General features: G+C 43.2%; 1 protein-coding gene across 1 annotated transcript; it reads right to left on the reverse strand.

The window, feature by feature from the left end:
• Positions 1–29: 29 nt before the first annotated feature.
• UBE2J1 (ubiquitin conjugating enzyme E2, J1) lies at positions 30–24,132 on the reverse strand. Its single transcript, XM_015417083.1, has 8 exons — positions 23,952–24,132; positions 18,816–18,889; positions 12,118–12,249; positions 11,387–11,471; positions 11,025–11,130; positions 9,545–9,674; positions 7,188–7,322; positions 30–1,837 (listed from the first exon to the last, which is right to left on the reverse strand). The coding sequence occupies exons 1-8, from the start codon at positions 23,980–23,982 to the stop codon at positions 1,574–1,576; spliced, it is 957 nt and encodes a 318-aa protein (XP_015272569.1). The 5' UTR covers positions 23,983–24,132; the 3' UTR covers positions 30–1,573.
• Between the last annotated feature and the right edge of the window lie 809 nt (positions 24,133–24,941).

The raw sequence follows: 24,941 nt of genomic DNA on the forward strand, positions 1-24,941 counted from the left end.
ATACTATCATTAGCTTCTTAGCTGCTGGAATGTCCAAAAACATTGTTAGATCTTAGCAACTGAGCTAACAGCTAAGGATCTTATTTCAATGAACTCAGAGCTCTTACAACCAAATGCTCAGTTTTTGCTTGCTAACAAGTTCTTAAAATAAAGCAAAACCACAATCCACTCCATACCCTGTAACTTGCACACATAACCAACAAGCAAATGTGGCTCTCTCATGCAGGAAGACAATCCCCATGCACAGGACAACTTGAAAGAGAGGTACGGAAGTGGCAAGGACCTAAAAAAAAGAAAGACAAAACAAAGACAAAAACCCTCAATATTTTGCCCCACGACTACAATCAGCAGCTTCCTATATGGACACTGTTTCCTCCCTTATACACCAATATGTCATAATTTGACTCATTTTGTATCCTGATAGTTTTACAGTGTGGTAATTTACAATTTATTTTGACACATTCCAGTAATGCTACAGCAGAGCAGACAGGCCCTCTGTTACAATTCCAAAGAAGATCACATTGTTGAAAGTGTAATCATTTAATTTAAGAAATCATTAGGAACGTACAGTGCCAGGATCCAGAGTCTGGAAAGGAAGAACTGTTGCAATCTTAAAATCTCAAGAGTGCTTTCCTTATCAACCTACTGGCTGATATTTAAATGAAGATCAAGGGTGCTCTGTGACAGCTATAACAACCTTATTTAAAAACAACCTTACAGCTGAGCACACAGACTGTCACATTGCTTTTAAGTTTTTTAAAATTATGGGCACATGAAACTATCAATTCAAAGCCTTAAGTATATTCCTGGAATAAGTTGTAGTCAATAACCTCCAAATAAATGTTACATAACTATTTCCAAGTTCTTAAAATTTTTAAAAACACAAAATATACACAATTGAATATTAGAAAACAGCATTCAAATCTTGCAAAAGATTATCCTGTCCAACTCCAGAACAACTAAAAGCAGCCAGGAAAAAAGAAAGCAGACAACATTCTGGCCCCTCTTCTTCAGTGAAGATAAAATCCCTACAATATAAGGGATTTTAAAAATGAATTTATTGTCTAGGAAACAAAAGTAATTACAAAATATTAACAAGTTCCCCTTTCTGATAAATTTAAGAATACCTCCTATGCAAACATATCTGCATTTCAATTTAAGAAGCCCTCAGGCAAACTTTTATAATAACATTTATTATGAATAAGCACTCACTTCCTCCTCTTGCTCAATGATACCATCATAATTTTATGGCTGTCAATTAAAATTATCCACCAAAGCTCACAAACGATACTTTCAGTCCCCCATGTTCCTTAAATACCCTGCTATTGCAGAAAGAGATTCCCCCAAATAATTTTGTAGTTGATCTGCTCAGTTTTTATAGATATACTGAACAGTTCACATTCACACCAACAAGGTGTGCTTTCTTGACAGAAATTAATGTGCCTCATGGTACATTAACATTGCAGACTTAAAATGAGTAAATACAAAATGTAATCTTATGTAAACAGTCCTCAAGACATATCTGACAGAATGTTTTAATAGAGCATTCAAGTCACTGAAGAACAAGATAAACTCATAATTCAAATATATACTCATTAGCTAGATATATTCGCCTGAATATAAGAGCCGCCAATGCTAAAACAAGGAGAACAATCAGCATATTCGACCCCATGTGGCTTGTATTGACTCTTGGCGGCTGGACCTGATTGAAGTTGGTTGAAGATGGCACCCTTCTCTGCTGTGCACGTCGCTGCCGAGGGCTCATGGATGTGCTACTTGACACCAGTTGGGTTTGTTCTTCTTGACTGGAAGTGGCTGAATTCGTCTGATTGTCAGACTACAAGAGAAAAAGCCATATTTAATACAGTGAAACACAAAATCTAGTATATCACAATATTGCTTGACAAGCTTACTATTTGCCAGAGAAGAATAGCAACTGTCCTTGTGAACTTGCTTTTCAGAGTACTACAAGTAGCGGCTCACTAATATCAGCACTTCAGGAAAACAGTTTCCGACACAGCCCAGGGTGCTTAACATTGATGGCTTAGATTTGGCACAGAAAGCAAGAGCATATTTGAAGAAGTGTGAGTGAATACTCCCACAATATCCTAGATTCTCCTGGTTAAAAAGGCAGGATAGGACTTTTGTACTAATTCCCCTCTTCTGCCTACTTTATATAAGAGAAACGCTATTTACTAGATTAATTAGAAATTTATAATCGAAGATTTGGCTTATTATTTCAGAACGCTGCTTTATTCCGACACTACCCTGTATCTCAGTTTCCATGTTTCATTTGCCATTCTGATCCATTGTCCTGTATGGCTTTCAGCTCCTCTGCTCCTGCATGCATACTGCAATTTCACAGGGCCCCTCACCTCCAACTTTTTGTTGTCAGTGCTTTGCTATTTTTATCCTCAACTCTTTATCCTTTCCTTCAGCCACCCTAGCTCTGGGATCAACCCTTACTGTACTTCTAAGTCCTCAGCCTCCCTGCCTGTTCTTCTGCACTCCCTTTCGGCCTCAGCATTTAGAATAGGGGTGTTGAACTCATTTGTAATGGAGGGCCGGATTTGACATAAATTGGACTTTGTCGGGCCGGGCCATGTGTGTCATAAAATGTAATGCCAGGGATAGGAGATATAAACTTGATAAAGGACACAAACACAAAGAGGTTTTTTTACTTATTTAACAGTCCCTGATAACTGACACTTCTTGCTCTGAATTATTGCATCAAAATGTCTGTGTTGTAGCAATCTGGGAGGGAGAGGGTGCGGGAAGCCCAGTGCGGGAAGCAGAAGCTTGCCTATTTATCTCTTCTGAGCGACTGAGTGAGTCTGGGAAAGCAAGCTATGACGCAGCAGCAGAACTGGAGGAAAAAGCAGGAGACAGCCAGTCCCTTGCAGGACTGATAGAAGCCCTCTGGGGGCCTAATCCGGCCCCCGGGCCGCATGTTTGACATGTTTGACACCCCTGATTTAGAATATTCTAGCATTCCATGACATCACTGCTGCTCAGCCAAACCCTAGGGGACCTGTACAGATAGGCAACAGCATATATTATATGACAAATACACAGGCAACTTATTAATATGAAAGAAAAAGAGATGTCTTCATTGGCCAGTTTTATGCTATCTGTTCCATTATGTATCATTTAAACAGTAACATCAAAAAAACCCTGTTAATAGAGCTTTGCTAGAGTAAAACATACTTAGGTGGAAGATACTTATACAGAAACAAAGATAGAAATCCTCAACAGGGGTAAACACAGACTGAAAAAATTGAGGTCCATGGAAGTTCGTTGTGTGTGGGGTTTATAAACCATGAACCTCCAAGGACTTTCCCATTTAACGGGCAGGGTTGTGGTTCACTGGGTTCATGAAGAGAAGGTATTCAAAATGCACTCGCTGAGGTGCACTTCCAGGAGTGAAGGGAAGGCAATTTGCCTTCCCTTCACTCCTGGAAGTTTGCCACTGCTGCGGCGCAACTGGGGAAGGGGAGGCATTTAAACATGCCCCTTCCTTCACTCTCTAAAGCTGAGCCGCAACAGCAGCACACTTCCAGGAGTGAAGGGAATTTGTGCCTCAGTGAGGGAAGGGAAAGCAATCCCGTTGCCTTGGCCTTCCTTGGTGCCTGTGTGTCTGGCTCATGGACTGCTCACACGGACTACATGAACCTCTGTGGGAAACATGTCAGTCCGTGGGTGGTTCATGAGTGGCGCAATTGGACGGACCAGGCTCACGAACCATGGACCGGGCACCGGTCTGTGATGAAATTTGGTCCATGAGCCAGTCCGTGCCCATCCCTAATCCTCACCACAGCAAAGGTGTTATATGTTCATCTACTTTTGGTCCCTAATCATACATCATGCAGAACAAATGAAAATAAGTTAAAGCTTTTTCTGTTTTGTGCAGGGCACAAGTTCTCCAAGCTTTGTCACAAAAGGAGTAAAACTTGTGAGCTGCTAGATGAAATACTATTATAAAAATGGGATCAAACTACTGCTAGCTTTTTTTCATTCTCAGTGCAAAGTCCAATTAGTATTTCTGATAACTGCAGGGGATAAGTGTCTTAAAATAACTCTCAATAACTGTAAGATTTGCAGAGGAAAAACAAAAGTAAAATCGCATGGCTTAGTAACAATCTTGTTCACACACTGAAATACTGAGGAAAAGATACATTATATTATGTTTGTATGTCTATAAACAGTTGGAAAATACTCTTCAGTGAGCAACAGATGGTCTGACATGATTTTATATGAATTTTTTAACCAATCTGCAGTCCCAAGAACACATAAAAAACAACATCACACACTCAGCTTAACTGGGATTTGTCTACAGTTTATCAGTGAATTTAGACTGCAGCTACAGCAGTCATAGCAGCAGCTGTTCGGCCCCCATAATAGGCCTCAGTTGCTTCCAAAGTAGAAGAGTTATATAAGCACTATCCTTGACCATATTAACTCGTAAATGCCATAATTAAGCAAACAATTATTTGAAATTGTCAGAACTAATACCTATGTAGCCCAAAAGGAACACAATAAGCAAAACCATTGGCCCATCAACCGCCACTCAAGAGTAATCGCATGCCATTGGCTGGGGACTGGGTCTGCTCCTCTTCCCTGACCACTGCCACCTCAGCCACTGTTCCCTGTCAGAATAACTGCCAAAACGGCTGTCTCTCCTGATGAAGACACTTCTTCTACTTGGCTCCTGTGGGACTAACTTTTCCCTCAGTGGCTGTTGCCTAGGCAACCAAGCTTGGTTCTGTCAGTAAAAAGACAAAGGAATGAAGACCTTTCCAAAGCCTTTGTGGGGAACTCATTGGGGCCAGTCCTGACTAGGGTTGCCAGCTCCAGGTTGGGAAATTCCTGGAGATTTTGTGCTGAATCGATGGAAGCCAGGGTTTGGGGAGGGGAGAGGCTTCAGCTGAACAGAAAGCCACAGAGTCCACTCTCCAAAGCAGTTATTTTCTCCAGGGGAGAGAGAGATCTGTTGTCTGACATTCAGTTGTCCACTCACAGACTTTCCGCATAACCCTCTCCCCCGCCCACTGCCAGCTTGGCCACTTTCTTATCAGAACTGTGAAAACGGCTGTGTCTGCCACGGGTGGCTGGCTACTGAGGTGGGCCAGCAGCCGTCAAACCATTCTTTTCAACCCCCTGCTGTGCGGCTGACTTCCCCCTAGGGTTGTCAATCTCCAGGTGTTACAATTGATCTCCAGATGACAGAGATCAGTTCCCCTGGAGAAAATGGCTGCTTTGGAGGGTAGACCCTATGGCATTATACCCTGATGAGTCCTCCCCCTCCCCAAACACTGCTCTTGACAGAATCTGCCCCCCAAATCTCCAGGTATTTCCCTACTCACAGCTGGCAACCTTACTTTCCCCTCAATGCCTGTTGCTAGGCAACCAAGCTTGGTTCTGTCAGGCGGGGAGGGGGGAGACCCTTTCTAAGCCTATTTTGGCCTTTGGGGGAAAACTCATTGGAGCCAGTCCTGACTAAGGTTGCCAGCTCCAGGTTGGGAAATTCCTGAAGATTTTATGGTAAGAGTCTATGGAAGCCAGAGCTTAGGGAGGGGAGTGGCCTCAGCTGAACAGAATGCCATAGAGCCCACCCTCCAAAGCAGTTATTTTCTCCAGGGGGGAGAGAGAGATCTGTTGTCTGGAGTTCAGTTGTAATACCAGGCGATACCACAGCCAGTGTGGCATAGCAATTAGCGCTTCAGAGCAGGGTCTGCCAGACCCAGGTTCTTGCTGTGGAAGCTGACTGGGTGATTTTGGACCAGTCACAGACTTTCAGCCTAACCTAGCTCACAGGGTTGTTGTGCAAGTCAAAAGGGGGAGAGGAGAATGATGTAAGCTGCTTTGGTCCACATTGCAGAGAAAGACTGTACTTTTCCTCCTGGGGAACCATTGTTGCCAATCTCCAGGTGAAGGCTGGAGATCACTCAGAATTCCAACTGCTTTCCAGCTGGCAGAGATCAGTACCCCTGGAGAAAATGGTGGACTCTGTGTCCTTATACCCTGCTGAGATGGCCTCCCTATGACAGCCAGCGTGACGTAGCAGTCAGGGCTTCAGAGCACGATACAGGCTGCACGGGGGGGGGAGAGATGGAAAGCTGAAGTCAGAAGGGCAGATAAAGATAGGTTGATGGGGGGAAAGGTAGGTTGATGGTTGGCTGCAAAGGAGATAGGGCTGCCAACTCCAGGTTGGGAAATTCCTGGATATTTGAGGGATAGAGCCTGGAGATGGTGAGGTTTAAGGAGGAGTGGGACCTCAGATAGGTACAATGCCATAAACTCCACCCTCCAAGCCAGCCATTTCCTCCTGGGGAACCACTGTTGCCAATCTCCAGGTGAGTGGTGGAGCTCAGAATTATAACTGCTCTCCAGGAGGGAAGGCAGAAATCAGCTGAAGTCAGAGGGGCAGATAATGGTATGTTGACGGTTAGCTCGGAAGGAGATGGGGTTGCCAACTCTATGTTGGGAAATTCCTGGAGATTTGAGGGTGAAGCCTTTAGAGGGTGGGGTTTGAGGTGGCGTTGCACCTCAGACAAATACAATGCCATAGACTCCACCCTCCAAACCAGCCATTTTGTCCTGCGGAACCATTGTTGCCAATCTCCAGGGGAGGGCTGGGGATTACTCAAAATTACAGCTGCTCTTCAAGTAGCAGAGATCAGTTCCTCTGGAGAAAATAGTGAACTCTATGTCATTATACCCTGCTAAGGTCGCCACAGCAAATTGACACTAAGTGCCAAAGGCCAGGGCACTCTCCCAGAGCCTCTTTCTAGAGCTCATTGTATTTAGTTCCACAACAGGCCTTATTCCAAGTATTAAATAAAATGCTGAAAATCACTAAATATCAAGGATGGTTACTTTCCAGTTTACTTTTCTTTTCTTTTTTTACGTTTAGAGCAAGGAGAAATGTTGCACTGTTGCAAAAAAACCATCCTCTGTATAAGTCACATGTAGATCCAAAAAGGCATGATTTTCAAGACAGAGGTGTGTCCTGAGTCAAGAAAAGTGGTACACCTTACCAACTAAAGAATGCTTGAGACCTGGATATCATAGTAGTGGTTTTCCTGACAAACTAATGAGCTTCACAACATGGGTGTGTGAAAGTCTCCAGGCCGTATCAATCTGATTTTTCAAATCCCAGCCTTCATTCATCTTTATTCAGTACCCACCACTTCATTGGAGGGAGTATCCTGGAATGCTGGAGTTGTACTTTGCTGCTGGGCTTCAGGGGAACTGGTCAAATGGCTCAATCCAGACGAATCTGTAGACTCAGTGATGGATTTTCTAGATGAATTTACTTCAGCCTAGATTTCAAAAAGATGTATTATGAATTGCATCTCCTTATCAAAATAATGTATTCAGTCTTCATTAATAGAAATGAACACTGCAGTTAGACTATAACATTATTTCTAGAACAAGTGTTTCTGAAATTGTCAGGGTTTTTTTATTTCTAGTTTCCACAATCTTTATTGCATCAGCAGGTAAGCCAAAGCAACATCTCAATTGGTCCATTAAAATAAAAACAAGCAGTTTCCACAATTTTTCATAGAAGAAATTAAAACACATCATAAAATTTAGAATACCTCAAGACAAAACCATGATAATACCCCTTACAAATGTGTAAGTAACTTAATGCATTGGCTAGTAACCCAGAGTAAAGCAATTAATCGACAGATCAGCTGTTGTGATGGACTACATTTAAAATGCTGTTTCCTAAGGCTGTGAAATCAGAGAAGGGAGGTAAATAGTTAACTCTGTTCTAGAATGTTGAGCTTGAGTGACAGGGTGCTCGTTTGCTCTGATTGGCTGGCACCGGCTGAGGGAAATATAAAATCAGCTGTGTGCTGAGGGGAGAGTTAATTTGTTTTGTGTTCAGTTTGAGTTCAGCGGCAGTTACTGTTCAGTAAAGTAAAAGTTCAGCTAATGGAGTGGATATCTGAAGAGTCTGACTAAAAGTCTGTCAGACAGGTTCACCTTTTGAATAAAGGGAGAGACTCCTGGTATTACCTGATAAAGAAATCCATCTAAGGATTCAGAGTCTAGTGTCAGCTAAAGCTGAAGTATGTTTTCACACAGACACCAAGAATTGGGGTTTGAGATTTTGGCAAAGAGTGACTGGGTAGCAGGCTAGGTTGCTATCCCCCCGATGGGGGCTGGGTTTTCCCCACTTTCGGGACCGCCAATCCGCTGCTGCTCAGCTGGCCAGTGGGGGAGCCCTGCCCCCGAGTAGCCCTGTCTGCGCTGACATGCCCAGTGGTGACATCATTGCGGAGGTGACATCATCGCACTAGGCACGTTGCGGGGGGGGGGACGCTCTAGCATTTGAGAAAAAACTATGGTAACTCTATGGTAACCAGAGAGTTTTTTCTCAAATGCTAGAGCGTCTCTCCACCCCACCCCCGGCAACATGCCCTGCATGATGACATCACCTCTGGGTGACATCATCGTGGTGCACGCACTTTGCGCACACACCAAAAGCTTCAGGAAGAAGACACCAGAACACAGTAAGGACCTGGCAACCCTAGTAGCAGGCTGAAGCTCCCAATCAGGCCAAAAGGTATAGGATTATATTTTCAGGGAAGAAATATAAGTCCTCCTGTCCAGTTATACAGGGAATTGGCACTGAGGCAGTCCCTGGTCTGTAGTGAAAGGAAACAGTTATAGACTACTCAGGGGAAAGAAGACACATTGTGATTTCAGAAAAGGGGGATACACTAAAACAGTGACCTTTCCATAAAACCTAAACAGTTATTAGGAAACTATATGCAGAAAAACTGTTACTGAAACTTAAAATACTCAGTCAACCATCTCTCACTGATAAGAACCAAGAATTTGTGAAAATAAGCTGCTACAACACCATCTTGTACAGACTTTTGTTCTTATATATCAGGCTAATGAGAGGTTCTTAAATTATTCAGAGTTAGTTAGATCTTTATGTTGAGAGGCTTTTGTTCCAGTGTTTCCCCAAACACTCTAATACGCTTTGTTTGTATAATAGCTGACTCTTTTTGGTGCCCAGAAGGCTGGAACCCTCTCCCAGTACCCAAACCCCTTCTCTTTGGAACACCAGTACTCTTCTTGAGTGTCTGACTGACTTCTCTCTCTAGATCTATTCCCTTTCCTTTGGCCTGAATGGGAGTCTTCTCTACTGCCCACTTCCTGTATTCCTGTCTGTGGTCAAACTGCTCTCAGCTACTGCTGAATTCAGACTGTGTTCAGTCAAGGTAGAAATCTGACTCTGTCAGCACTAAACCCTTTTTTGATAGAGCTGTTTGTAGACGGTCTCAGTACACAGTAAAGGTAGGAATCTGACTGATTTTTCCATCGCATCCAGCTCTCTCAAGACTTTTTTTGCTCAGCTGATGCCAACTATTCAGATTGCTTGAAGCAGCCTGTCACTTAAGGCTCTCTGGCTCTCTTCACAGTCCTTTAGTTGTCGGTACAGCACTTCTAAGCCTCTTAAAAAGTGCAGTCCATCACAACTGCAAATACTCTGGTAGAAGAAGACAGCAAAGAGTTACTCTACCTTGAAACTAATTTGCCTTGCAAGTTCTTTGGCCTCTTTATCTGCCTGGCTTGAGGCACTTCCAGAAGTCAGAGGCAAGAGAGCTTCTTTCATAAGTGATCCGCATCCTTCACAATAGAAATCCTGAGACCTAATAGTAAATAGAAGTGCATACAATTTAAGTGGGCCAGCTAGGGCACTCAAAATCTCCAGCATTCTCACTGAATCTTAGGTTTGTGAAGCTTTAAGTCCCATAGATACACCAATGTAACTACTGTGCCTGCTGTAAGTTTCCACATTGCTTTGTTGACAATAAGGTTCTGGTACTAAGTGTACAAAACCATAAATAACTAAATGCTTTGCTACAGAGCATTTCTGATCAACAACATCCTACTCTAACTTCCCATCAAAATTATTTTCCCTTTTCCTCCTACAAGTTACAATATGTTCAGCCAGTATGCACATTTAACTCAGAAACTGCTTTATGTTCAATGGACCTTTTCCCCAGCAAGCATGCATAGAATTACCCGAATCATTAAGTGTCTTCAGGCAGCAAACACAATGTACAAAAAACAAATGTATATTTTGAACATTATGGGAAAGTACAGAAACAGAAAATGTATTTGACCAATTGCATAAACCTTAAGGGAACATTAAATGAAGCATTACAATGACAAGAGGACAAATGTAACACCAATTTATACAATATCCAATGTATTTGTCAGAATAAGCATGAAAACAGGTTCGGGTTGTTCCAGACGGCTGGACATTTTACTAGCTGCATTTTCATATCACCATGATATGGATGAATTAGCCAGTCACCTCAAAGTTATCCCTCCTGCCTACCTGGATGGCCTTACATTAACATATAGGAGAACTAATGCTGAAGACAAAACAGAAATTAGAGATACTGCTGGATTCTAACAGGGAGTGGAACCTTGATAAAATATAATAAACAAGCAAACATATATGAAGGAAGTGCATGGTAATGGACAGGAAAAACATAATTTTGAGTGATTCTGGAGCCATCTGTAATACCGTAGGCTTCATGGTGTACAGAAGTTTTGTATTGTAAGGGCACAATGACTGCATAGCTGGAAAGGACCTTCCCAAGCCATAACACATTTCATAAAAGAGGAAAAGATATCTGGTTAAAAAAATCCAAGTGTGCTGATATGTTCATGCAGTGAAACCCTGTGGTTTCAGCTATCTATAGAAGATATTGGGTGGAAGGTCACAGTCATGGTGAAAGCATACTCTTAAGGCTGTGTTTAAGAATAATGCTCAAATATACTAACAATACCACCTTAAGCAGAGTTACACCCTATAAACCCAGTGACTGCAGTGGACTTAGAAGTGTGTGCTTAGGGTGACACTATTAATCTCTAAACAGAGACAGGGCTAAAAATTGAATTGATGATTCAACAAGTAACAAAAAATGTTGCTGTTTGATTGAAGCTTCAATATTAGATGTTATTAAAAACAAAAAGAAAACCCTTACTTCTTAGCAAGTGCTCTTCTCTCCTCGGGTGTGTAGTCCAGAGATCCTATGGCTCCCTCCCCTTTTGTTGGCATAAATCCAATAATTGCTAGCAAAGCTGTTCTTACTGTAGTTGAAAGAGAAATATGCAAGCTCACAATTAAAAGACCAAAATCACTCACTGAAGTGCTGAGCAGAAGAATACAGGAATTCAATCACACACACCCCACCCCAGAAGTGTAAGGTTTAGCTATTCTTGTCTCCAATATATGTGAATTACAAGGAAGTATCAGCCGTAAACTGTAGTGCAGCAGACTACGGCTTTACTATGTACCAAGGCCCCTTTACTGGCAGTGCAGTGTGCAACAGAAGTGAGTACTTACTGCTCCATGATGGTTGCCATGTTTCAGGATGATGTCCTGAGATGCTTAAGCAAATTTTCTTTCCCACCTCAAACCTGCCATTGGCCTTAAATTGGTACATGGAGGAGAGCAAGAGAAAACAAACATCAGAATAATATCAAATTTTATTTTCAAAAGACAAGTTTCAATCAGAAAATGAAGACTTGTTTGAAAAAAAGGGTTTCTTGCAGTATAAGCAGATTGCAAAGAATATTCAGTAATACTTTACAGTTGTGTAATCCTTTGTATATAGTCAATACATGCTAATGTCAAAGTATAGTTGACATGACATGATTCAATTGTTATGATCAAAGACCAGCACAAGAATAAATTCATTACCAGAAATTTTACATTAAAAAAATTAAAAGAATAGTTGAATGTTATTGAAAACAAAACCTGAAATCTATTGGTAGCAATACAATAGGGATGATCAGTCACACTCAGATAACGAGACTCCACTCATGAATGCTAGTGCTAAAATCAAAGTTTCTCTGAACAGCTGCTTAAAGAAGTAGCTCATACAAAAGACTCTGATGCCATTTCAGTCTGTATGGACTCCACATGTTTTTCTAACACAGCTGATCCTCACAAAGGCTAAAAAACTGCAGTTTTTAAACATTTTCTTAGATATTCCCTTATTTAGAGCAACAAAAACTTTTAATGATAATCTGACCAACAGCCACACTTTAAAAATGGGGGTTACACATTCTTACCGTTAAGAGAATAATGCTTGGTGGTTTCATGGGATACTCTGGTGGCAATACTATTCGACCATGATAAACACCTCCATCAAAATCTGAATCTGGAGGACCCCTGACAGTAAAATGCCATTCAAAAAGGTTGTCCTAGAAAAAATATAAATGTACAATGTACACTAAATGTAACAATCAATAACTTGAAACATATATAGACTAAGGACAAAAATCAGAGGAGCTGGAAACAGACACCCACACACACAGGGATCGCAGATCTCACCCCCACCCCAGCAGTTCCTTTCACCTTCAGGAAAGTCATGGGACCTACTTGAAAAGCAGCCATGCAGGTAGGTTGGCTGCATGGAGGAAGGAGAAAGGGGACAAACTTGCTCTTTTCCCTTTTTCCTTTAGTTGGAGCCGCGTTGTTGGAAGAGGCAAGAAAGGCAATTTTGCCCCCTTCAACTTCCTCACTGCATGCCATCACCCCACATGGTTATTACGCCACACAGGTCTCATGACCCCAGAAATCAACTTTCCCAGGGTCAGAAGGAACTGCTGGGGGGAGAGGAGAGCAGGAAAAACCCATAACTATTGGTGCCTTCTGACAATAGATTGCTGGATACAACTTGACATGTTTCTCACATAACAACATCTATGCAGACATACATCATATGAGTTTGGTATTATTATAATCTGTAATGTATGTTCACAATGCAAAAAAATGGAAGAAAATATAGAATTGGATCCTGTGGACAAGTCTGCAGAAAAAGATAGCAGAGTGGCTCTTTCCCAGCCTTCCCCAACACACACCACTATCTATAAACACACAATGTTTTTTTCTACTGGTTGATGTATGCATGTTGCTCCTAAATCACCTAGCTAAGAGTCACATACTCCCCACCTTCCACTGCTTCCTTTACTAGCATAAATTTATCCACTGGTCTTAAACATAACTAAGGCTTCTACTGATACTAGCCTTTATCATAATTAACACTGATTAGGCTTTGAACATAAGAACATAAGAGAAGCCAATGTTGGATCAGGCCAATGGCCCATCCAGTCCAACACTCTGTCACACAGTGGCCAAAAATACCAGGTGCCATCAGGCGGTCCAGCAGTGGGGACAGGACACTAGAAGCCCTCCCACTGTTGCCCTCCCCCAAGCACCAAGAATACAGTGCATCCCTTGCCCCAGACTGAGAGTTCCTATCTATACCTTGTGGTTAATGGCTACTGATGGACCTCTGCTCCATATGTTTATCTAATTCCCTCTTGAAGCTATCCATGCTTGTAGTCGCCACCCTGTGGCAGTGAATTCCATGTGTTAATCATTCTTTGGGTGAAGAATGACTTCCTTTTATCTGTTCTAACCCGACTGCTCAGCAATTTCATTGAGTGCCCACGAGTTCTTGTATTGTGAGAAAGGGAGAAAGATTTGAAGCAAGATTTGAAAACACATCTGGGAAATGGTTTCAAAACCTGGTTGATCATAAACCTGTGGCAATGACCAATACTGATATGAATCTTAGTAAAGATAAGGTCAATGAGTACTATTCACATTGGAGATGGGATAGGAAATGGAATGCATCATCCTGCAATCTGCTTCCAATTACTACAGGACTGGGAGTGTGGCATGTGCACTTAATTTGAAGTGCATACATTTTCACAGTATCATGAAATAATTTTACAAACAGCATGAATTTTCAAACGACCTACACTTACATTTTATGACCTTGGACACCTCAATGAGAAATAATTCTTTAGAACATTGCTAGAAGAGATGGACAATAATACCCTGCTGAATCACTGGTGTGAGTCCTGCATCTGCATCTCTTCATCCATCCAGCCATCTTCAGAGGACTGAAAGTTTATGTCTCTTTTTTCCCCATCCCTGTGTGGATGTGCAATTTGATATCCCTAACCCTATACAAACAAGTTGCTTTGCCACAGTGGATAAAGCGCATGCTGAATATAAGTGGCACCTGAGGAGACTAATCAAATATACAAGTTTAGGGAGACTAGGACAATGAGCTGGAAGCAATCAGGAAACAGGTCCAGTGGCACAGAACATGTATTTTTATGTAGTACATCTAGTTTAGAGTCCATTGGCACCTTAGGGAGTCAACACTCCCTTCCTTAGATATCTGCTAAAGGGAACTTTGACTCTTGAAAGGTTATTCCATGAAAATAGTCTCTAAGGTGCTACTGGACTTGAATCTAGCTACCCTCTGAAACTATGTAGTATGTTAACATTCACCGTGCATGAGAGGACATTATTTACAGGGAGCTTGAGAAATTGTTTCCCCAAGCAACCAGGTTGTGACTTGGAAGTGCAATACAGTGAGTCTAGACCTCTAAAAGTCATGGTCAGTTCAGTATTGACTGAACTCTTATCAGTTATCAAAATGGGACACTGCTTTCACATCAGAAGTCTCTTTTTGCAAAGCCTTTTTCAAGGTTGTAAGGAATTTGATAATTTAGGCCCCAGGTTCTAAGGAGACGACTGGACCTTCCTTCAGAACTCTAAGTGTTGTTGGGATTCTGGCCTTACTTAGAAGTGCTCCCTCTGCTGATGGGAGCTCCAGGTCGCCCGCCAAAGGCTAATTTTTAGCTGATTGCCGTTCGCCCACCGAAGGCAATGGCGACTGGGGGCTGGTTTGCCGCCACGGAGGAAAGCGGGGCGATAACAGCGTTGCAGCGCAGCGCGCTGAGACATGGGCGGGGAGGAGCCAGCCTAGTATAGGCTCGGTTCCGCTCCCGCCCAAGGCAGTTGCTGTCTCGTGCTCGCCCGCCCGCCCTGTTTCTAGTGTAGGCTGAGGCTGGTCGCCCAAGGGGGGCAGGCAGGAATTTTTCACCATCACCCAAGATTGGCAATGAGGTGGTGGTGTTTTTGACTACCTTACACTGGGGCAGTGGAAAGACGGGTTGGGGCGTGGCTCTTAAATAGGTTGGTCACTTTGGCAGAATAGTGCAGGGATAAGGAAGCGGAAAATGGTGAGCACCTTAAGCCGTTACTTGTTTTGGGAACTGGGAGGTCTTCAGGAACGGCCTGCGCGTTATTAAGGCCCAGGGTGGTGAATGATGATTCCCTCTGGGAGCCTCTTGGGTAAGCTCCTCTCTGCAAGCTGTATGGTTTCAGGGGTAGGCACTCCTGGGAGGCTACCAGTGGCTGGGCTGCTGGGCACAAGCCAGATTAATGGCTCAAGACCGGGGTTGGGTGCTCGCCCACATATTAGACAAGGAGGCTGGTCATCCTGACACCTGCCTTGTCTGTTCCGCTACTTAGAAAATACTCCCTTGCAGTTTTTTGGTTAATAAACTGTTATATAGTTAATAAAGTGGCCCTTGTTTGATCCAAACTGTTGTCCATCTCGTTATTCTGACTGGGGGGGCAATAGTAGCACCTGCAAGGAGACTGACTGTCTAACAAAGTCTCTATTCCTCCTCCCTAATTTCTCCTCAAGGAGCTGTGGTGGCTCAAGTGGTTAAGATGCTGAACTGCAGACCGGAAGGTCGGTAGTTCAGCAGTTCGAGACCCAAGTGCCACATGATGGAGTGAGCTCCCGTCTCTGATTCCCGCTCCTGCCAACCTAGCAGTTCGAAAGCAAGAAATTGCAAGTAGATAAATAGGTACCACTTCGGTGGGAAGGTAACGGTGCTCTGTGTGCCTTGGCGTTTAGTCATGCTGGCCACATGACCACAGAAATGTCTTTGGACAGCGCTGGCTCTTCGGCTTGGAAACGGAGATGACCCTAGAGTCGGATTCAACTGGCTTTCGAGCAAGGGGAACCTTTACCTTTAATTTCTTCTCGCACTGGACACTAACTAACTGGTCGGCCCTGATTGACTATTGAGTTGCTGGGTAGTGCACTGATTGCTAAAAAATATGGTTTTTAATGGGCACATCTTGGGTACTCTTAGACTTACTTCACTTTGGCATGTCTTCATGCTATACCAGCTAAGTGTGAAGAGGGCCTGTATCCTATTGGATGGGTATGATGGATGACTAAAGAATGCCATTCAGAAAGGCATGAAGGTAGTAAGGGCTAAAGTTTTCAGCTAAACAAATTTTTAGATAGTAATAGTGAGGTTTATTTGTTTTTATGTGTTTTTGCCTGGGACTGAGTGATTTATGCTTTGTGACAGTCCTTAACAAACTTGATTTATATTTCAAGCTTTCTGGAATCATTGACTTGGAGGTAGGTGCACCCCAGAATGACCCTGGAGGGTAGAAAGCTGAGGTCTTGTAAAAGTAGAGCTTTCACACTCACAAAATAAAAAGGTAAGTGCATCCTGCCTGCCTGACTGCTGGAGTGGCTGTTTTCAGTGCCCAGAGTAGAAGCAGCTTATCCTTATTCTGTTGTTTGTATTCTTTCCATGTGACCCAAGCCTATTAAATTAAAGGTATCCACAAATTTTCAGTGTCCTGCAAGCAGATGTTATTTGCCTTGTAGGTTATCACAGAGAAAAGTATAAAGTGAACTGAGGCTCCGGTCACACGGGCAGGAAACTGCGGGGGGGAAAGCGTGGCTGTTTGCCCCGGGGCAAACTAACGCGCGGTTAAGCGATCAGACCTCCTGTGGAGTAGAAGCAGCTTATCCTTATTCTGTTGTTTGTATTCTTTCCATGTGACCCAAACCTACTAAATTAAAGGTATCCACAATTTTTCAGTGTCCTGCAAGCAGATGTTATTTGCCTTGTAGGTTATCACAGAGAAAAGTATAAAGTGAACTGAGGCTCCGGTCACACGGGCAGGAAACTGCGGGGGGGGAAGCGTGGCTGTTTGCCCCGGGGCAAACTAACGCGCGGTTAAGCGATCAGACCTCCTGTGGAGGTCCAGTGGAGGTACCGTGGAGGTTCCATGGGTACGGAGAGGTGCCGATCACAGGACACGCCTGCGCGCAACGAAGAAGCGCGCAGTGCTGCAAACTGGTTTTTTTTGTGTACACGACAAATGCGCATGCTCCGTTGGGTGCGTGTGCGCATCCACGGAGACTTGGAGAAAAAAAACTTTTTTCGCAAGGGGACATGGGCAGGCGCCGGATGCCACCGGAAATGCGATCAGACGCCCGCCCTTGCCCCACGGTTTCCGGAAACTAGTACCTCTGAGGTACTAGTTTTTTGCTGCGCGTTTTCGGCGGGAAGCCTCGGTTGTGCCACGGAAGCACTACGCTTCCCAGATGTGCCGGTGAGATCACGCCTGGAAAATCTGCCTGTCTTCCGTCTCTCTTGCGTGGCTAATATTCCCTGTGACCGCAGCCCGAGTCAAGTTGGGTGGTTGCATTTGCAAAATTTGCAGCTGCCTTAAAGGGTAGCTCAGAGGACTGTGTGAAAGACTGCTTGGGATTACTCTGTGAATAAAAAGACATGCAGGCCAAACAGAAGATGTTGTTCCATGGCTGAATCTCCCCCCCACCCCCCGACTTGGATAGCCGAGGCTAGCCCAATCCTGTCAGATCTTAGAAGCTAAGCAGGGTCAGCCTTTGCTAGTATTTTTTTTAATTTGGGGGGGGGATATTTTTTGCATTTGTGTGTGTGTGTGAGCGTATGCATGTGTGCCCGTGCCTGGAAGTCATGGTGACCTCTGGTGATTCCTACTGGGCATGGAGGACATTCAGAGAAGTAGCCTGATCGCCTGCTTCTGGCCTCCTGGTCCTGGTATTCTCTGGAGGTCTCCCATCCAAATACTTGCCTTGATGAGTATTTGGAAGGGCGACCTCCAAGGAATACCCGGGCTGTGATGCAGAGGCAGGCAATGGCAAACCACCTCTGAACCGTCTCTTGCCATAAAAACAAGTCTAGCTTGCAACCTAGTGATGCACAACGCGAAAAGAGCTACAACTTCTGGCTGCCCGACAATCGTAGGATCTCCGGGCTGTATTACCCACAATGCCATATGATAATTATTAATTATTATTATCTCCTATTTTATTAAATCTTCTACACGGTTAGAGAGGAATGTCCAAATTTGGATTGGAGATGGTGTTGCATGAGGAGGAAGTGGCTTAACCTCCCCACCCAATACCATTTTATCCACTGTAAATTGGCCTTTTGGTAGTACTATTTGCCCCAGTGGAAAAAACAAACATTTTATACTGAAAGGAAAAACATCATTTATTACTTCACATGTTGTTAGGCTGATCTCAAACAGTAAGAGCAAATGTGAATTCAAGTTCAAGCAAAATCTGACTCCGGTTAAAGTGGGATAGAAGAGAGAGGAGATAGGAATATTCACCTGGAAAGTTCTGAACAATGTACAACAATTATGTTGTAAATAATTTCCCGTTTGGAAAAAGGGAGAATTTTGTTTTGTCTTTGATAAATCAGAATCTGTGAAGGGGGATTAGAAATGAAAAGTTCCTATAACATTGTGATCACAACTTCTATGATCAAAAGAGCACAATGTAATAAAAATTAAAGCAACACCTCTGAATATACCCCCCCTTTAAAAATAAAATTCCAAAATAGCTATGCTTTTAATCATGTGTTTTCTAAATCTGAGATTAGAGATCCCCTCCCCAGTAAAGAGAGTGTTTTTTAAATTCACATGTAGCAAGTTAGTAAAAATGTTCCGTAAGCTTCTTTACAGTGCTGTCCCAATTTCATCATACTATCAATATGCTACGAATGACAGGAACATCTATGTGTGGGCAGGCGGACTTGTAAAAAAATGTTGTGGTTTCATTGCCAACCTAATACAGAAAACATATACTAACCTCTAAGGGTTGTGCATGATAATGGTCTGTTGGATCCTTCAGTTCAGCAGCCTCTTTCATTAACCGTTTAACAGCTGAAAAAGAAAAGGCATGGGACGTAAGAGGTGTCCTATTGGCTCAGACCTGTGGTCCATCTAGTCCAGCATTCTCTTTCATACAACAACCAACTAAATAGGGTACATAGGGCACAGAGGCTAAGATCTTCCTCTGATGTTGCCTGATGGTAATTCAGGTTTATTGCCTGGACATGGAGGTTCCCTTTGGTCATCTTGACTAGTAGCTATTGATGGTCAACTCCATGACATGGGTGATCAAATCATGATTTTCCACCAAAACAATGATTAAAAGGATTCTTTGCGGTAAGATTATACATTTGTTTTCTCAAATGCTGTATATTAAAATATATTGCTACACTGGATACAAAATAGAATACAGTAAAAAAAATGACAGTATATATGCTACTGTAAAGGAGAAAATGGCAGAATAAGTGTTCCGCAGTATCCACTCAACTAGAGGACACAGTCGTGCAATAAGAGTGTGTTGCTTGACCTATAAAGGATCAATACCTTGGCCAATGCCCTGCATGTCCAACTAGAAAATCAAAAATCTATCTGAAAAAAAGAAAAAAGTGAAGCAATTTGAAACTATTAGTTGCTTCAGTAAATATGTTCACACTTGCCCAGAGTTAATCTCAAAATAAATGTATTTGGAATTTTGAAAAATTATGACAAGTACATTACATATCCAGCATGCAGTGACCTGACATCAGTTACAGGAAGGGCTTCAAGGTACAGAACGAAGAACTGATTGGATTAATCTGAGGTATGATGGGCTTGATTAGGGATAAAACAATGTAGCTTTGGAACCGTGGTAAAGAGTTCCCAAGACAGGACAAAAGAGACCAGAGGTTTCTTCTACATGGAAAGTAGATTTTGGGTTGTGTTCCTGATTAGTTTTCCAGGGTTGGAAGACTAATGGATTGCTAATTTAAACTAATCAAAATAGAAACAACACTGCTTGATGAATCACCTGGCTTTGGGGTGTGGGAAAGCCATAGAAGCCAGGGCTTCCTATTATGAAGGAAATGTGAGAATGGAAGATCAGATCAGATTGATGGGATTTGAGATTGATTTGAGATTGAAAGAAGTTACCCTGGGGCAAGGCAGGTCCATCATCTGGAGTACGCAGATGTGGGGGGGGGGTTTGTCACAGCTGTCAAGGCAAGATCTCATGTGCTTTTTCCAGGGTCATATCCTAGGCATAATACTGGCCTGCCAGTCCTGGCTTCCATCTTTATGTTCACTTATGTCAAGTTGCCTGGTATATGAACTCCTTGGGTACTCCTATGGGGTCTGTTGGTGGTTGAAATGGCTTTATAATGCATAAAATCTTGTCAAGTATCCAGCCATCAGACCCTCACTCAACATATCAAGATTTCATTAGCAAATGGTGGCCTGTATTAGAAAGACTGGACTGTAACCCAGATGGTAGAAATTCTTTTAAATTGCATGATAGTTATGAATTCATGAAATTATAGTATGCATGGTTAGACTGTCATTGAGTTTTATATTCCGGTTCTGCAGTATACTTGACCTGTTGTACTGATTGAGACAATTGGAACTGTTGTTGTTGTTGTTATTAGTGTCAACTCCTTTTATTGTTATTGATACAAGTTGTTGTTATTAAAAATAATAAAGCTGTTTTTAAAAAATGAAATGACCTCTCCCGATAGACAGGGGGTTGGCGTACTTACACTACATGGACAAAACGATTTCTTGAAGGATGACACTTAGGTTTGCTTTTCATAACAAGACTGTGAACATCAAAGAGCCACTTCAAGTTGCACATCTTGCCTAGAGGGGAGACTGCCACATGCATGGATTAACCATACTTCCCCTCCCTTATTTTCCTATATTATAAAATATAGATTTTTAATGGCCAGCCTAAAACTGCAACAACTATTAAATAATCACAATTCTTTGAAAACAGGTTTGGCTAAATATAAAAGTATTATTTTAACCTTCATCTGGAATACAGAACAGTGTTTTTTAAATAAATTTTAACCTTCATCTGGAATACAGAACAGTGTTTTTAAAATAACAATAAAAATGACACTGTAAAAATAATTTAAAAATTCATAATTTTAAGAGATTCTGTTCTCTGTATCTGAAGTGTGCTTGCACATGAAAGCTAATACCTTGAATACAACTTAGTTGGTCTTAAAGGTGCCACTGGACGCAAACTTTGTTCTGCTGCTTCAGACCAACACGGCTACCCACCTGAATCTATCTTTAAGAACTATAATTTGTCCTAGGAAGAGCTTAAATATATCATACTTCGGCTGTGGAAGAGAAAAAGGTGTGAGTGCATGAGGGAAATCCATGCATATGCTCTCAGGAGGTTGTGGATATACAAACAATCAGCATTCACAGGGATGAATAAACCAATCCAGGGCTGCTAACACCTTGGAGAGAAAATGTTACTTAATAGAGGCTTCATGTGCAGAAATGGGCAGATGAAGATTTCATTGCACTGAGGTAAATAACATCACCTGGGAAATAACATCCCAATAAGCCTCTGTTAATGGAGTACAACTTTTTTCCCAGGTAGTTGGCGTCCCTAAACCAACTACTTTTTTGTTTAAAATCACCTTGTCTGTTCAGTCAAGTGAGTCGCTGCTAGAAGCATCAAAGCGACCTCCAACTATGTGTAGTCCAGTAGCAGCTTAAAGACTAACAAAATTTGTGGCAGGGTATGAGCTTTTGTGAGTCACTGCTCTCTTCTTCAGATTCAGGTATCTGATGAAATAAGCAATGACTCACAAAAAGCTCATAACCTACCACAAATTTTGTTAGTCTTTAAGCTGCTACTGGACTCTTGCTCTCTTCTACTGCAACAGACTAACATGGCTACCCATCTTGATATGAATATGTGTGTATTTTCTCTTACTTTGTAGGATCATAGAGGTTGTCAGACCTAAGTTTTTCAAATTTTCTATGGATACACAAAGTAGGTTCAGGTGCCGAAGTTCTAACATAGTAAATTTGGCATGACAGAATGCTCAAAAGTCACTTAATGCTGAAACAAGATAGTTTTAGCTAGAGAATACCTAAACAGTGCTTCAAAATAAATTTCTCTTTTTCTTTACTGCTCCTCTGAATAAAATTAACCATTGTACTACAAATAAACATTGGCCATTTGATGGAACATTAATTCTTCTGATTCATGAAATAAACCATAACATTCAGGTATACACAACAAATTCCTACATTGTCATCTGTACAGATATACTGATGGTTGCTTTCCCCCCCAAGAACAGTAGGGCATGCAGAAGTCATAGCTAGAATATAGGAACCATCATGCAGGATAAACAGCAAGAAGAAGAGATTGGATTTATACCCCGCCCTTCACTACCCGAAGGAGGGGTTTACAATTCCTTCCCCTTCTCCTCCCCACAACAGACACCCTGTGAGGTAGTTGCAGCCAAGAGTGCTCTCCCAAGAACTGCCCTTGAGCGAACAGCTTTGAAAGAACTTATGACTGACCCAAGGTCACACCAGCTGCATATGGAGGAGTGAGGACTCAAACCCTGTTCTCCCAGATTAGAGTCCTCGCTCTTGATCACCACACTAAACTGGCTCTCAAACAGGTTGGAAGTAAACTCCTACAATGAATGGAAGGGCACTTCCCTTGGCACAAAGAGGGGGAGGAGCAATTCATCCCATACCCTACCCAAGAATCCCTAACCTCAGGGAAGGGCTGCAACAGAGGAAGGGAGGTAGGAGAGATTACTTTCACAAGTGGTGCTCCATTTCTGATTCTTTGGATTTATCCCAGTGTACTGTGCTATAAACATTCTACTTGTCTAGCACATACCCATGAGCTGAGTTTTCGGGGGGGGGGGGAACAGGCCTCAGTGTAACACAGACAAATCTTAGAAATGCATATTCCCCAGGAGGAAAGAGCATACAAAAATCACACAGGATCAGGAACCATGGAGACTGATCAGAAATGAGGAAGCAGGAGAAATAATTTTCAGAAAAGTTCACTCCAGGTATCGTGAAAAGCACAGCACAGAAGAAACAGCAAATATGTTAAACTCTGTCTTGTTAATAATCTGGTTTCTTTCTGATCTTCAGCTTTCCCAAGTGGTCCTTATCTCCCTTTCCCAGGTGTCTTATTTTTATTCAGCCACATGCACCCTCCCCCTAGGCAGCATTCCTTCACCTTTTGTGAGGGAAAAATGTGTGCACACCCCAGCAATGACGGTCATACGGCAGAAAGCAGAACTTCAAATGAAGGGTCACATCTGATACTGCAACTCTTGGTGTCTATTCTGTAATAATATTCACCATCTGACACCTTGAGTCTAACTAAATGCCACACTAGCAAAACCGCCAGCCTGGTGGTTGGCACATACTGAAGCACTCTTACAAGTGCTTTAGCAAGCCACCCAACTGATGATGAATCATAATTTCTGCTCAGGCAGCTATTGACATTGGTATATTAAATAGGAAATGACTTCAAGTGTGTGCACATCGATACATTCCAGCATGTACCAGGAGAGGTATAGATTCACTTAACCCACATACCAACTTGGTCATGTCAACTATGTAAACAGCCTTTATTATAATAAGCCATTCCTTAAAGCGCCAAGTTGTCTGCCAAGCATCTGTAGGGATAGGTGCACGTATGATTCGGGGAACGGAAATATACCCGTCCAAAAATAGCTGCAGCTTATAAAACAAGAAACGTGAACCTGAGCCGTGGTTAGAACTGGACCGAGACTAGATTGTAACACGCACACCCCCAGCCGGGCCGTGAGCCACCGACGACCCCCTTCTGCCCACTAACTGCTCTCATCACCTGGGGGAGCTTTGGCGAAGGAGGAAATACACAGGAGCAGGGCCAGGGCACCCCGTCCGTCTGAGGCACGGAAGGCCTCCCAGCCCCCTCTGGTAACAGCCGCAGAGATAACACAGAGAGGGCGGGGACCGGGGGTGGCGGCGGCGTTCCGGCCTGTACGTGCATCAAAACCACGGGCTCGCGTGATGGTAAACACCGCTCTGCCCAGCCTGAGAGCGGCCATAATCAGCTAGAAAGCCTCCCCGCCTCCTTCACCCATCAAGCACTCACCGGGGCTTTTGAGGTTATAGCGAGTCTCCATGGCGGAGGCCGGAACGCCCCTTCGCTTTCAACACCCGGCCGGGGCGACTGGCTCTTGAAGGCAGGCCACGTAAGGCTGCTTTCGGCCACCCGCATCCGCCACTCGGGAGTAAGGAGGCCAGAGGAGGGAGCAGAGGAGGCAGCCGGCAGCCCCCCCCCCCCCCCCCCCCCCCCCCCACCCCACCCCACCCCCGTCGCTTCACGGCAGCCTGGAAATTCCCTTGACGTGGCTCTGGCTGTCGGAGGAAACCACCCCTGGCGGGCAGTAGCCACTCGCTTGCCCGCCCCTTGCCAAGCAGCCCTTGAGATGTCGTCGTCTCTGTACGCCCGTCGCCTTTCTTCCGTGCCTCGCCCACCTAGCGGCAGCCGAAACAACCATCTTCTTCGTCACACATAGACGGTTAACGTCACGTTTTACTCGCAGTGAATATTCCGGAATAAGTATACCAGCCCACCCGGTCGTTTGTCACAATTACTAGCATTTCTAAATGTACCAACTTGTTGGGCGTGTGTGGGCGCGTGTGCAAATCTATTGTTATTGTTATGTTGGTGCTATTTATAATCCACCTTTCTCACTGAAGTGGAAAGGAGATTACTTAGTGTAAACTAATGCAATCAAGAGGATAATAAGCAATGCAATAGGACTAGGAATTTCAGAATCTTGAAACAGAGCTGTTGTTTGGCTAAAGCAGGGCTCTTTTTGTAGAAAAAGCCCAGCAGGAACTCATTAGCATAATAGGCCACATCCAACAGTAAAAACTCATTAGCATATTAGGCCACACCCCTGACAGCACAGCTTATTAGCACATTAGGCCGCACCCCCATGTTACCAGAAGTGTGGTTATCTAGCCACACCCACCTTTTGCTTGTTATTCTGTTTACCTTGTTTGTTGCCAAAACCCAGGGCCTTTTTTTGTAGCAGGAACTCCTTTGCATGTTAGGCCACACGCCCCCAATGTA

Source organism: Gekko japonicus, unplaced genomic scaffold, assembly GCF_001447785.1.
Source record: "Gekko japonicus isolate JY-2015 unplaced genomic scaffold, Gekko_japonicus_V1.1 scaffold760, whole genome shotgun sequence".
Classification (NCBI taxonomy): domain Eukaryota; kingdom Metazoa; phylum Chordata; class Lepidosauria; order Squamata; family Gekkonidae; genus Gekko; species Gekko japonicus.